The sequence below is a fragment of the Calonectris borealis genome, chromosome 14, assembly GCF_964195595.1.
Source record: "Calonectris borealis chromosome 14, bCalBor7.hap1.2, whole genome shotgun sequence".
NCBI lineage: Eukaryota > Metazoa > Chordata > Aves > Procellariiformes > Procellariidae > Calonectris > Calonectris borealis.
In genome coordinates this window covers 4,743,624-4,756,952 of record NC_134325.1, presented here as the reverse complement: position 1 = coordinate 4,756,952, position 13,329 = coordinate 4,743,624, and the positions used below count along the sequence as shown (strand labels likewise).

The 13,329-nt window shown below is 44.7% G+C and overlaps 1 protein-coding gene across 1 annotated transcript in view; it reads left to right on the top strand.

The window, feature by feature from the left end:
* OSBPL5 (oxysterol binding protein like 5) overlaps positions 1-13,019 on the top strand; it is a 179,814-nt gene extending 166,795 nt beyond the window's left edge. Inside the window, exons 16-22 of the mRNA XM_075163037.1 lie at positions 1,978-2,067; positions 4,873-5,009; positions 7,733-7,918; positions 8,457-8,595; positions 9,757-9,874; positions 10,524-10,626; positions 11,682-13,019. Of these exons, the coding sequence (XP_075019138.1) occupies positions 1,978-2,067; positions 4,873-5,009; positions 7,733-7,918; positions 8,457-8,595; positions 9,757-9,874; positions 10,524-10,626; positions 11,682-11,817 (909 nt within the window). The 3' untranslated portion in view covers positions 11,818-13,019. The remainder of the gene's footprint in view (positions 1-1,977; positions 2,068-4,872; positions 5,010-7,732; positions 7,919-8,456; positions 8,596-9,756; positions 9,875-10,523; positions 10,627-11,681) is intronic.
* The last annotated feature ends 310 nt before the right edge of the window (positions 13,020-13,329 follow it).

Genomic DNA, 13,329 nt, shown 5'->3' with positions numbered 1-13,329 from the left:
CCAGCAATGTATGCATGCACCACCGGGTGGCCTACCCGGAGAGGAGGCATCATTCTGCAGTCAGTTTTGCCTAGCGCAATTCGATTTGAACCCAGGAAGCCTGAGTTTTACACGACTTGTTCACTGCCAGCCAGCTGGCTACTGGCCAAACTCTGTTCTGAATGTTTGGCAATGACAGTGTGGCTTCTGTTTAGGAAGGTACCATTATTTTTGCTTGCAAAATACAGCGAGGTGTACAAACTACTTTGAGGCAAGTTAGGATGTGGATCTTCAGTGTAGCTCTCCAGCAGCCATCACATACGTACTCTTACCTTGCAGGTATTGCAATGAATTGTACCTTGTGTTTCTCAAGGCTGCAGGACCTTGCCTTGACGGTAGGGTAAGAGCCCATTTTCAGGCAGATAATTTTGAGTGGCTGTCACACTGATGAGCCACACTGTCATTGCCTTGTACTGACTTGTTCATGTAGCTATTCCCTCCCTTAGAAAGCCTGGTGATGCAAATTTATAGTATGCAGATAAAATGGAGACATCTTTGAGCATTCCTGTAGTTATATGTGTTAAAATTTGGGAGGGAAAGTGATGACCTGTAACTTTTCTCGGACAGTTAACTTGCTTTTTAAGGAGCATCCATTTCTTTTCTGTTCCAACAAACAATTTCTTGCCTGGGCATAAAATGAAATATGGAGAACTGAGGGCCTGCGGGACTTTAGAATTGCAGCCTTAGCCAACATAAATGTGAGAGATTACTGGAGTTAGGGGAGTCTTTTGCAGACTGCGTTTTTCTGGCGGCAATAATAATTTTCTGTCTTTATTTGCCCTTACAAAGGGAACTGTTGCCCCACGTACTTCCTTGACATTTGCATATACTTGTCTTTAAAGCCTGTTCTTCCCAGAGGCCTGACGTACTGTGTTGAGGCCAATGGAGTATTTCCCTGACTTCGGTCAGTGTCATCTCAAACCTACAAACACTTCAGAGCTTAAAATGCAGAGCCTTCTTTTCTGGCTTGAAAACAATATGCTTAGTCCAAACATGACTCAGAAAGGTCCCTGTGGCTTACTTACGTGCTCTGCTTTGAATATTTCTTAGCCACCTTTTTTAGTAGAATTGTGAGAAGTTGAAGGTAAACCCCATAACTTTGTTATTAATTTGGGTATGTAGCAATTCTCTGCTGGATTGCATACATTGATTCTTCAGATACTTATGATTTCTTTTTTCCATGGGTGTTGCGGGAAATTTGGTTTTATATTGTTATTTTAAAAAAAAAAAGTTCCTCTGCACAAATGTTATTGGAAAGTAGCTGCTAAAATGTCTGAAGAAATGTTGTGTGGTATGAATGGAAGAGCTGGTCACTCTATCACTGCTGCTTCCTGTGTTTGGCAGGCAGGAGGTGAGGGGAATTTTCCATTGTTCTGAGAATCTTTTCCTTGACTCTGGAAATACCCTTTTTCTTTTTTTGTTTGCTGCTGACGAGAGCTTCTTCACACTGGAGACTTCATGCAGATGCAGCCATCAGCCGTGCCACACTGCTGTTGCTGTCCCATAAGCAAGAAAAGTCACCAACTGCATTAATGCTGCTCCTTTTCGTTGGACAAGGCTGCTAGTATAAGGGTGCAAACTGTAAATGTGATTCTGGTCAACGGGAAGGACTTGCCCGCGTACACTTATCCTGATGTCTAGCTGACAATAAATGTATTTGCAATGAAGGCGAGGCCTTGCACTGCTGAATGTTAATGCACCTGAAGGCTTATCTCCCTTCCTGCAGCTCCTACAGTGATTTTGGTATTGCAAACAAAGGGAGGAGGGCACAAAGCCAGACAGTCAAAATCCATGTTAGAATTCATTCTGCCTTTCCCCAGAAATAGTGGAAATCAAGCAAGTTGCACTTTCCTTCACTCCTGCTGCATCACTGTGTTTGGCTCCCTTCCAGTTCTCACCAGACTGATCGTATTTTCTATTTCCGTTCTCCCCTGACAGCCCTTCTTCGGTGGCAGCGCAAGCATTAATCAAATCTCTGGGAAGATTAAATCAGGAGAAGAAGTGTTAGCAAGTCTCAATGGACACTGGGTAACATACGATAATCGAAGTGGCTGACAGTTTAAGCGCGCGTGGCAGCAGGGTGCGTGGGAGGACTGGCAGCCCTTGGCAGGCTCCCTGCGTTGGAGCGGGGGCTGTGGAGGGCCCGCGCCCTGCCTCTTCCCGCCATCCCCAGGGAGCGCAGGCAAGCAGAGCTTTCCGGGCCACTGGTCAAGGTCATTTACGCTTCCGTAGTCCCATCCACCTGCAGTGCGAGTAATGCTTGCACTCCCAGAGCCTGGGCCAAAGCTGGGACCAGTGAGGTGCGTTTCCATCGAAGCCAGTGGCTTTGTATTTAGGGTTCCAGGCTTAGGACAAGCACTGATGGCAGGAGACATAGTGTGTCTTATGTGTGATTGTGAAAATCATGAGGCTTCCTTTTGTCTTGTGTTTAATACTTCCCCAGCTATGGCAGTATCAGGGAAGAACTTCACGGGGATTTAAATTCATTATTTTCATAGCAAATCTTTATGATAGAAGATGGTTATTCTTCTGTTCATGAGACAAAGGACCAAGAGACAGATTCTGTGAGGGTCTATCTGTACGGGCAGCTCAGAATAGTCAGCAGAGCAGCTAGCACCTTTGCACACCTAGTATCCACAAGTGAATCACTCAAAGGCATCCTTAAGCCAAAATCCTGCAAGAATAAAGTTGCATGGTGAAGGATGTAGACTAGAGTTTTGGTTGGGAACTCCTGGTAACCAAGGCAAAAGCAGTGAGCCCTGGCTTTGGGCTGGACACTTAGGTATTTATCTCAGCTACATTTAGACATCAACATCTTCGTTATAGTTGACCTATGCTCCCTTTCCTGTACATAGAAATTGTCACTCCTGAGACCAGATTTGTCTTATCCTAAAGGAGGTATTTAAAGTAGGTCAGGTGAAATGTGCCTGGATAAAGCCCTTTCTATAGTGAGGTTCTAGCCACAGTGTAGCCTTTGGTATTGGACTCCTCCCCTCAGGCAACCTGTCTTTTTACATAAAAAGATAATGACTGCTTTGAAATTGGGAGATTTGCCCTTTCTAGGTGTATACAAGGAGATTTGCTTCCTGTGCCTGGGTAGCTTTTCCATTCTGAGCTCCCTTTCCTGCAGGATGAGCCTTGGCAATTGTGAGTTGTGCTGAACTGTGAAGTACCTTGTCTGCGGTGGGTCCTGCGAACACCATCCGCGACAGCGTGTAATCAAGTGGCTCCCCTGGGGCACCGAGCCACATGGTTGCGTGCTGCTCCGCTTCCAGCCTTCTGTGTTTGGGTTTTATCAGCCTGAAAATAATTTATTCCTCCCTTGTTCTTTGTGCTGGTTGTTTGTGGTGCACAAAATTAGAATTATGTATAAAAGAAGTTAAATGGCTTTGAAAGCGTGGCTCCATAAGCCGCTGTTTGCAGTTGCATGCTGTGAATAGAGTAGCTGCTGTGCAGTGGTAGGGATGTCGTTTGTTCTCCTCCCTCCCCGCTGAGAGTATTGGCCTGCTCTCCTGAGCTCTGCAGGCTTTTCTCTGGCACCGTCCAGTTTCCTGATAGAAACCCTCGCAGCTGAAAGGCTAATTCTCTGCCTCAGAACCTGAAAACCCACCTGAATAAAGAAAGGAAGCAAATCCCAATGCTTCTCAGCCCCAAGATCAAAGCAACAGCTGAGGCCTTGTATATATGCCCCTTAGAGATACACGTAGTGATGTTTGATAATGCCGTCTTGCCTCTTCCCATCCATGTCTGGGGGGCTCCTGGGGACCCGAGATCTGTCCTGGAACTGGCACCTCAGGACATGGCAGAGGAAGTTCTAAGGGAGATTTCGAGGAGGCACGAGCGTCCCTCAGGGTTGAAGGAATTTCACAGCTGAAGATGTGGGAAGTGGACTTTGAGACATGCATCAAGGGACTGTGGCAGGGGAAGAAATGCAGCAGCTGGAACGCAAAGAAATTAGGCAGCAACAGGCAAAGCCAATAGCCATGACCTAAATAAGGTTTGCATGATACTCGTACCATGACCAGGCAGCTGAATGGCACCAATGCACATGCTGTTCAGCAGCTGAGATCGTCTGATTCATTCCACTTGCAGTCAGCGTCGTGCTGTTCACTATATGCTCTGTAAACTACCCTGTCTGGCTCTGTGGCATTGCTGCGTCTGTGAGCAAGGCGGGGAAGCAGCTTAGTTAAGCAGGGACACAGCAATATTGTCTAGTCAGCCTCAGACCAGAGAGGTGCTGCTTAATAGTTAGTTGCCAAGTAAATTGGCAAGGAATAAGCATGAAAGACTCCTGGCATTTTGAAGCGCTAAATGAAATTCAGGAGCAATAATAGAAAAACCTGGCTAAACTGAAAAAAAAAAAAGTGAAAGAATATCTCAGCTTTAGCTCTCCTTTCTAGAGAGGATGGTATTTCAGTAGGCTCTGCATGAGATTTCAGCATTGAGGAATAGAAGAAAGACTGGAAAAGGAGCTAGGGATCTTGTTTGTATGTGCTGGGTGGTACCTGAGAGGAACAGTGGGAAAAGAAGAGCATCCTAGGGCTTCTGTGGTACCCTTGTCTGGGGACAAGACTAACAAAAGGGACCAGGTCCCTTTCTAATTCTTCTCTGATTAATTCAGCCAGTGTTTCCGGAAATGCCTCGCCTCATTCATTTTAGAAACTTTCAGGAAGTGTTCAGTGAGATTTAATGGGATAGAGGAGGAAAGAAGCCTTCCAACCAAGCCCTATCACTGATCATCATCCGGAAGCAGCTTCCATTTGTCAGGATTATTTTCTGCCTTGTGTTTCTGATTGTCTGATTAATACCTTTTCACTTAATTTTCCTTCTCAGGATGGGGAAGTGCATATAAATGAGTTGAAAAACGGGAACGCGGAAATGTTCTGGAACCCAACCAGTGAAGTACGAAGGCAGAGACTGAAGCGCCATATTGTGCTCTTTGAGGAGCAGACGGACTTTGAGTCGGAGAGGTAAGGAGCTCTGGGAACGTCTTGCTGCTGCTTCCCCGCTGGAAGCGGGGCTCTGATCAGAAGGCTCCAATTCCTCAGCACAGTCCTGGAAAGGCAGTGACCCGCTTTGCCTGCGCATACGGCCCAGCCATTTACCTGGTTTTTTCCAGTCTATTAACTCTGGAGTATTTCCATGAAGTATAGCTCCGAAATAACCAGGGAGCTGGGCTGAGAAATAGTGGAGGCTACATTTTATCTGCTAAAATAACAACTCTCCCTGAACTCCAGAGATCGTGAAGAGAGTCTCTGTAACGGCTGGAACATTTTACGGAAGGGCAAGATGTCAATCTGAGGTTGGATGTCTTGTTAAGAAGAGTTGTTTCCACCACAGGCTCTTAAACTAGATGCAGGAATCATGTGGAAAGTCCTGGCATGAGCAGAGCAGTAGTTTGAACCACATAACAGGATTTTATGAGAGAATGTAATTAAAGAGATGTTTAACCCTGCCTCATAATCTCAGCTGAGATCTCCAATGAAGTCTGCACCATTTTTTTTAGGGTAATCTAGATTACCTAAAAATATAGTCCTGGCACATGACTTAGGAAATGGGAAGTAATGACTACCTGATACAATGAGCATCCCCGAGCCAGTTCTTGGCAAGAACAGCTAGAGCAACATCATGTGGTGCTGGCTTGAAACCAACTAGTCCTGCCATCTCACCAATGTGGTTAGCCAGTACCAGCTAACATCCCAAGCCAGTACGTGCAGTTTGCTGCCTGATTCTGTATTACATTGGCCACTTCCCTGTGGGCATCCAATTTTGGTGTTGCATCTCATCACACTAAGACGATTCCCCTTTTTATGGGTAAAGAAAGGGATTGCATGAAAATAAAAACACATGAATGTTTAGTTTGTTCTGGACAGCAGTGGGCGTTACGGGCAATAAAGTCTGTATTTGTAACTTACAGTTGTGCAATTGCCATTGTCACAGAGCACAGCAGACTGCAGCCCATTTCTCTATTAATCTTCTGAAGAAGATCCTTTTAAAGGAGAAGAGAAATCTCAGATTGTGGACAAAGAATCTCCATTTCTCTCTTTATCAGGGTACTGCCAGAACTGCTCCCTTTGCTACATCAGAGATTAATAATGATACATGCATCCAGGGGAAGGAGGCAAAAGGAAAAATTCTAGATCCCTAACAGACATTCCACCGAGCTCCTTATTATGCTGACAGTTGCAGGAATAAATTGCCATCTAATCCAGGTTATGTTCTGCCTGAATTGCTTAGTCTTTCCTGCAGTGCTGAAAATCACCTATTTTCACAAACACTGGAGGGTCTCTGAAGCTCATACCATTATGCAGCTCACCATGGAGGGTCTCATTGTCTGACACATGCAGCTCTTGATGGAGTAATGTGCCTTTGTGAAACAATTTTGTACGTGTCCCTCTGAGGTTCTTAGAATTAGAGGACTCGCTTTTTACACCACCGCATTCCTTAGGACTGACTCTTTACGCCACCACACTATTTTCTCAGGCCGTTATTTTCACTCCTCCCTCCCCCACCCCCATCACTTTGAGTTTGAATTGAGTTTCCTTCCTTTGTTTCTGGGAGAAAAGATTCATACACAGGAAAATGGGACTGACGTGTCAAAAAGGACAGGAAAGTGTTCCTCTGCCTTCAGTTAATTATCTAAGAGGCTGCTTTTTTGGAATTGTTGTGTTAACGTATGGTGATAGAAATATAATGAAAGAATCAGTATCCCTTTTAAATTAAGAGCTTCACAGCAAGCTCCAAATTAAATGCAGTAGTGTATTCATCCTCTAAATGGAGGACTGCTGTTTTGTGGAGCTGGGAATACTGGAACAGCCTGGATCTCCAGTGCCTGTTCTAACAGCTAAACCACCCGGTAATGTTTTGGGAGGCCTAGCTGCTAATCTCAAAAGTATTTCCAATCTGAAATGAAGACTAGAGTGCTCTGATTAGAGGAACTGTGGGGAGGCCTATCACAGCTTGGCTATAGTAAAAAAAAGGTAATGATTTTTCTCTCGTAAAAGGCAGATCCTCTCCTCTGGGCAGAGGCTCAGTGAGACATCATATGACAGATCACGTATCTTTTGGCAGCTGAAAACAAGTGCAAGTGAAAGCCTGTGTTCGTGCTTGCAATTTGTGAGCACAAGTACATGTCCGTTACTTGCAGATTGAATCAGCTTCCTACAGATCTGGTTGCTAATCCTATATAGAAGTACAACATTGCATATGCAGCTGCAAGCCGTGCACATGAATTCATTTTCCAATGCTTCTAAACTTTAAATACAAAGCCTTTGTTTCAGGGATAGACGTTAACACACAGGCTCCTAAACATAAATGATTGAAAGGGTGAGGAAGATAACAGATTCTCCATTATACATCAATCACCTCTAAAGAGGCCACCGACCTCAATGAATTGAGCATAACTATCTTATAACTCATACAGAGAAGCACTGAAGATTTTAATGAATATTGTTAGGTGATATTATCTAAGGGAAAGTTCCCCTGTTCTTCAGTAGATCATTGTATACAGCATGCAGTGCTGCCATTCTCATAACGTTCCTTTAATATACAAGCTAAAACTGAGGCCAAGCAATCCTGATACAGTTCCTCTGGAGTATCAATAGACCAGAAAAGTGTCTGCTCTAAGGTTCCAGCTGGCAAACTGCATTGCTGGTTTTAAGGTGGTTTAACTTGCTTCCCTGTTTATTTCTAGGCTTTGGCAGCACGTTACCAGTGCAATAAATAAAGGCGATCAACACAAGGCGACACAGGAAAAATTTGTGCTGGAAGAGGAGCAGAGGAACGCCGCCCGGGAGCGGAGAGAGAACGGCACAGAGTGGAAACCGCTGCTCTTCCGGCACGATGCCACGACTAACGAATGGCACTACAAATATGAGGAGTGAGTGGTGGGGTTGGGGGTTATGAACAGACCTCGCTGCTTGAGTCCCCAGGGATGCAAGCAAGGTTACAGCCCTGTAATTCGGGGCCTGCCATTCCCCAAACTATGCCCTGGGCTTGCTCTTTCTGAGCTCCATGTCATTATTAGAATACATATTCCTGATACTAATTGGGAATAGCTAGAAATGAGGGCTTGGCAATGGAAAATCTGCTGTGCCATTGGTACAAATCCCTATTGCTGCAATCAAGTGTGAAATCATTTAGCAGAGATTTTCTGCGCTGTGTGAGCAGAGTTGACAACTGTGCTCTCCTCCCCTGGCAAGAAGGGTGAAGCCTCTGGAGGCTGAACCCCCCTCATTTATTGCTAGGAACTGTGATTGTAGAGAGAAGTACCTGTTCCTCTTCACACTGCATCTGTGGAAACTCTGGTTACTGTCAGTGATGAATGCCTGCCCTGATGCATGTGGCATTAGTGTATTGCTCTTAACACACCTGGTGTGGGATTCTTGTTTTTCTGTTTTTTCCTTTGGTTTCAAAAGTGTAAGACCTTGGGATCCTTTGAATGACATTGCCCAATTTGAGAAGAATGGGATACTTCACACCATGGAAAGACACTTATCCACAGGGATGTCAAACCACAAAACAACATGCATAAACAATCAAATCACACGGCACAAGGTAAAAAGCCTGTTTTGGGGAATATAATATTCTTTACGATTCTTTACACAGCCCTTTTCTGCAGCATTTTCATGTAAGCACAGCATAAGCTGAAAGGTTTGTTTTGGGTAAATATAGCTTACGACTCTAGACCTGCAATATTATACCATCTTTAACTCCAAATAATTATAATTCTTGGTTGACATATCCTATCCATTTTGGCATTTTTCCTCCACCCAATGTTAGTGACGGTTACTTTTATACTGGGTTTTGCACATGACTGAGTTGAACTGCAGTGTTCAGTGTTTCCAAAGCAGAAAACTTCCCATAGTGAGGGTGTGAGCAAGACTTTGGAGTACACAACTGAGACCCCGCAACTTCAATTTCGGTCTTTGCTATCTGCCTTTATCACTTACTTCCTCTTAGACAAGACAAGAAACCTCTCTCCATCCTTTCCCTTAAACAGAGATGATACTTTCTTATTTCATTGCATTAATCTTTTGAGTAATATATGTCATTCATAAAATGCTTTGTAAATGTAGAGCTGCTGAATGAGGTAGATATAATCCATATTACACCGAAGAACTCGTATCTTGTTATGTACATAGACTTTTCTTTTATAATACCCCAAATCTGAATGTCTCTGAAGTTATGAAAGTTGAGGTTCATAACTGCTTTTCAGACCCTCCAGTGAGAAGTTTGAATCAATGTGTTTGGTTTACCCATCTCAGAGAGAGGGAGAAACTCTCCAAAGTGCATTAAGAAATTAGGCATAAAAGTTCTGCCTTCAGGCACCCTCTGAAAAATCTTCCCTGGGAAATTTGATTCTAAATTTTTCCTCTTTTCATCCTTTCTCTTCTGTCTCTGGTTGTTGGGTACGCAACTCAGCAAAAGAACTGTAAAGTTCTTCACTAGTGTGTACCACTTAAAGCTACAACAAGAAAAATTTGGATGGGTCTCTTAAGCATGTTATCATTTGAGGAAATGCTTCTGTATGGGGCATGTGTGTAATATCCTTAAGTAGCTGCCAGGAGTCCAACTACGAGGAGTTGCTGAGAAAGCAATCAAACTTCACAATCTCACAGATATTTCCCAGAACCCCGAATTATTTTGTTTAAAGCCAAACACAAGAGTCTTCAATTTGACAGTGACCGAGTCTCTTTTAATCCCTGTTTTATCCAGAGGTCTGCCAAAGACTGCAGGCGCCGCAAAACCAGTGATCAGCCGTCCAACCACAGCCAGAATACAGAGAGCAGCTGTTCGACGCCAGAATCAGTGCAGGAGCTCTCAGATGATGATGGCAAGTATTTGGGTATCACTGGGTCAGGCTTTAATGTTCTTCCCTCGGTACCTTATTCCTTGAGCCAGGCCTGGGACATTTCCCAGCCCAGTTAATGACGTGAGCCCATAGCCCACAGGCAAACAGAGAACGTTCTAATTTTCTATTCTCCGTATGTACTTCTGCTTCTCTTTCTGCCTTATGCTATCCAACATATCCCTTATGCCAACAAGGGCGTCCCAACTCCTGGCACAAACATGTTGGAAACATACACGGACATTCCAATTGACAGACAGGAAACAGGCTTCGTTTCTCATCCCCTTTTCTCAGCCTTTGTCGGAGGTGACCTTGAATGTTTCAGAGATGGAGGCAGGTGTGAGCACTCCATTCCCCTCCCCTCAGCTGGGGAGGACGCTGCAAAAATTGTTTCCTGAGAGCCAAGAAGGAGCCCCAGGCCAGTGTCACAGGACCCATTCCATTGACCTGTGTCTTTGGGGTGGAATATTATGTCCGCTGTCTCCTTCTCGCCAGGTTTCCTCCTGAGATGTCCCCCCTGGCCGTGACAATTTGATCACAGCCAGCCGCTTGCTGAGTGAACCTGGTTTGTGTTTCATCACCACCACCAGAGATGGTGATGCAAAACATAATGTCCTTCAATACTTTGCTGCAGGGTTTGAAAGCCTGTGTGCTCAGTGCGGGAAAGAAATGAATCACCTGAAGGAAATACATTCAGCTGTCTTATCCCTACAGAGAGCCCAACAGGACATACACAGGTAACCATTGTCTCTCATCAAATCAATGATCTTAATGGGCTAAAAATAAATTGCGGCATTTAACTCCTCCACTGCGGCCTTTGGAGCGTCCTTACTAGCTGCAGGGGTGCAGTTAACAACTGTTTCAATAGGTAACCTATTAACATACCGGAAGGGCAAAGCCACCCCATACTTGAAACAGTGAGGAAATCTCTTCCTGTTAAGACTATCTTTACGGGGCAAAAAGCATCACCTCAGCGTGTTAAGCATCTCTTGGCACTCCCAGCTGCAAAACAGCTGCAGCAGTTGGGAGGGGCTGGGCCAGATCCTGGCTATAAAATTTCTGCTGGGCAAGGAGGCATGGGGTCTCCCTTCTCATCACGTATGTTACGAATTTGCTCAGTTTGCTGCAGAGATGCAGGCGTGTGCTCTGAAAACCGGGCTCCATGAGTGAAAAGAACTACATTCCCACTTTTTGTACAAAATGCTAGTTGCTGTCTGAGGTAAGCAGTGAGCACACCTGCTTAACCTGCTGCTGGCAAAGGGCTTTGCACCGCAGACTCCTGTGGGGAGGGCAGGGGAGGTATTAAGTGCTACATCTGCTCCAGGGAGCCCTGCTGATTCCCCTCTGCATGAGGAGTATTATCCAGCCCTCCTGAGGCTTCCGTGGGGTGGGATCACACATGAGGCCCACCATTCTGGATGCCGGAGCCATCAGTGATATGGCTTTAGCTTTTCTTTGCTGCTCTTGGGATTATCCAGGGCAAGTTCTTGTATTTGGGAAGGTTAGGGCATGGGTTTGTGAGTGGGTGCTGGATGAAGAGATTTCTTGGGGTTTGTGCCCTTACACCTTCTCATGCCAACCAGCTTGCTCTGCCTGATCCAGCAGCAGCCAGAAATACTTATCTTTCTGTTAAAAAGAGGGGAGGTAAAGTCTGCAGAGCACAGTGCTGTACCCGTGAGGGTGTCTCTGAAGTACAGGGATCCCTCCCGCTGTGGAAGCTCTGGGTACGCGCACACGTGTGAATGCACGCCTCCCTACGACACCCAAATAAATGTACTGCTTTCTTTTCCAGAAACCTCAGTGCTCTGAACAAAAAGTCCTTCCACAGGAAGGTCTCTTCTGAAAGCTTCCTCCTGGACTCTCGCTGTTGGTTTCTCCTCTGCATCTTTCTTACGTGTCAACTATTCATTAATTATGTCTTCAAATAAAATCACTACGTTTGGCAGCAATAACGATTACTGGCTGCAGGAAGGGGGCCACTCGCGCAAGGAGCCCAGGGAGGCACCAAAGCACTTTAGAACCAACGCGGCGGAGGTGGAAGAAAGTTGAAAAATGAGGTTAAAAAGGGACCTAGGAACCTGCAAAACGTTGTTCCTGCAGATTGTGTCATTTTTGCCTTTTACATGTACATCTTCAAGGACCTCTTAACCTGTACGGGCCTTAATGCTGAAGCCAAATGTAGCTTTAATTGTGCAATTTGTTTTCTATGTCTTGTCATTTTCTGATGCAATTAATAATTACCCAGCAGTATTGGTACCCCCAAAATGGTAAACACCCCAGCATTTTGGAAAGGTCACGCCGGCCTGGTTCATAGCTCTGCGAATGAGGGAGTGCAGCTGGGGAGCTGTAAAGAACTGATGTCCACGGTGCCTGTCCGGCTGCCTTTAATTATGGGAGGGAGCACACTTGGTCCAAAAAATCCACCCCCGGGATATTAAGTCATGATTTGTTTTGTCAGCACACACAGAATGGGACCTCAGGATGTGTTTTATTTTCCATTCCACGGGAACTGTAAATATGCACAATTTCCTAGAGCCATTCCTCTTTAGGAAATGGGAAGTATTCAGTGAAAGCTCCTCGTTTGGTTACAAAGCTGACTGGTGTCCCGGACCAGGCCCGAGTGTAACGTCAGACACGCCTGTTCGTAAAACCTGGTCACTTCTTATTATTGTTATTATTTGCTATATGGCTGTTTTATAATATCACACACTAGCATTGTAGAGAGGAATCCACTGCCCCAGGATAGGTGAGAAGGACGGGAGCGATATAGGTGTACGTGTGTTCGGTCATAGGCACATTTATTGTCAAAGGTCAGGAAGGAGGAAGGGTTTTGCCACTGCATTGTTCAACTCTGTTAATAGTCTTCCTATTTTACACCATTTTTTAAAGATTTGCAATATTTTCTGTAGACTGCGGACAATACTAAGCCTTTCTTTTCTGGCCTGAAGTAGTTCCAAGTGGTAAGTACTGCTATATATACAGCCTTAAAATACTTAGTGGTGGTGCCAGTCTGGGCTATCTTTCAATGTAAATGTTTCCAAATTTTTAAGTACATTCCTCGTCATATTCCCCAGTTAGGGGAAACCTGTTTGTGCTTGATATGTTGAAATAAAACTACACACAACTTTCAGTGGCAGTTTATCTGAGAAATTGTTTGTGTATTTGAACTTGGTTTTGTGTTTTATAGCATTTTACAAGTAAATAACTCTTAGGCCATGCTTTTTAGAGGAAAAGCTACAGGAAAAGGCCATCAAGAATCTCAGACATAGGCCATAAGGTAGAACAGCAATAGCATTTTGATACCCCTCTGCCTCAAATTGTCCATGTCTTCTAATTGTAGCAACTTCCTCAAAATAGAAAGAAAAGTGGTTGCCTTGATTTTCACTGTCGTGCACGTAAATGTACAGACTTGTCTTGGACTTAGAAAACCTTTATATTAA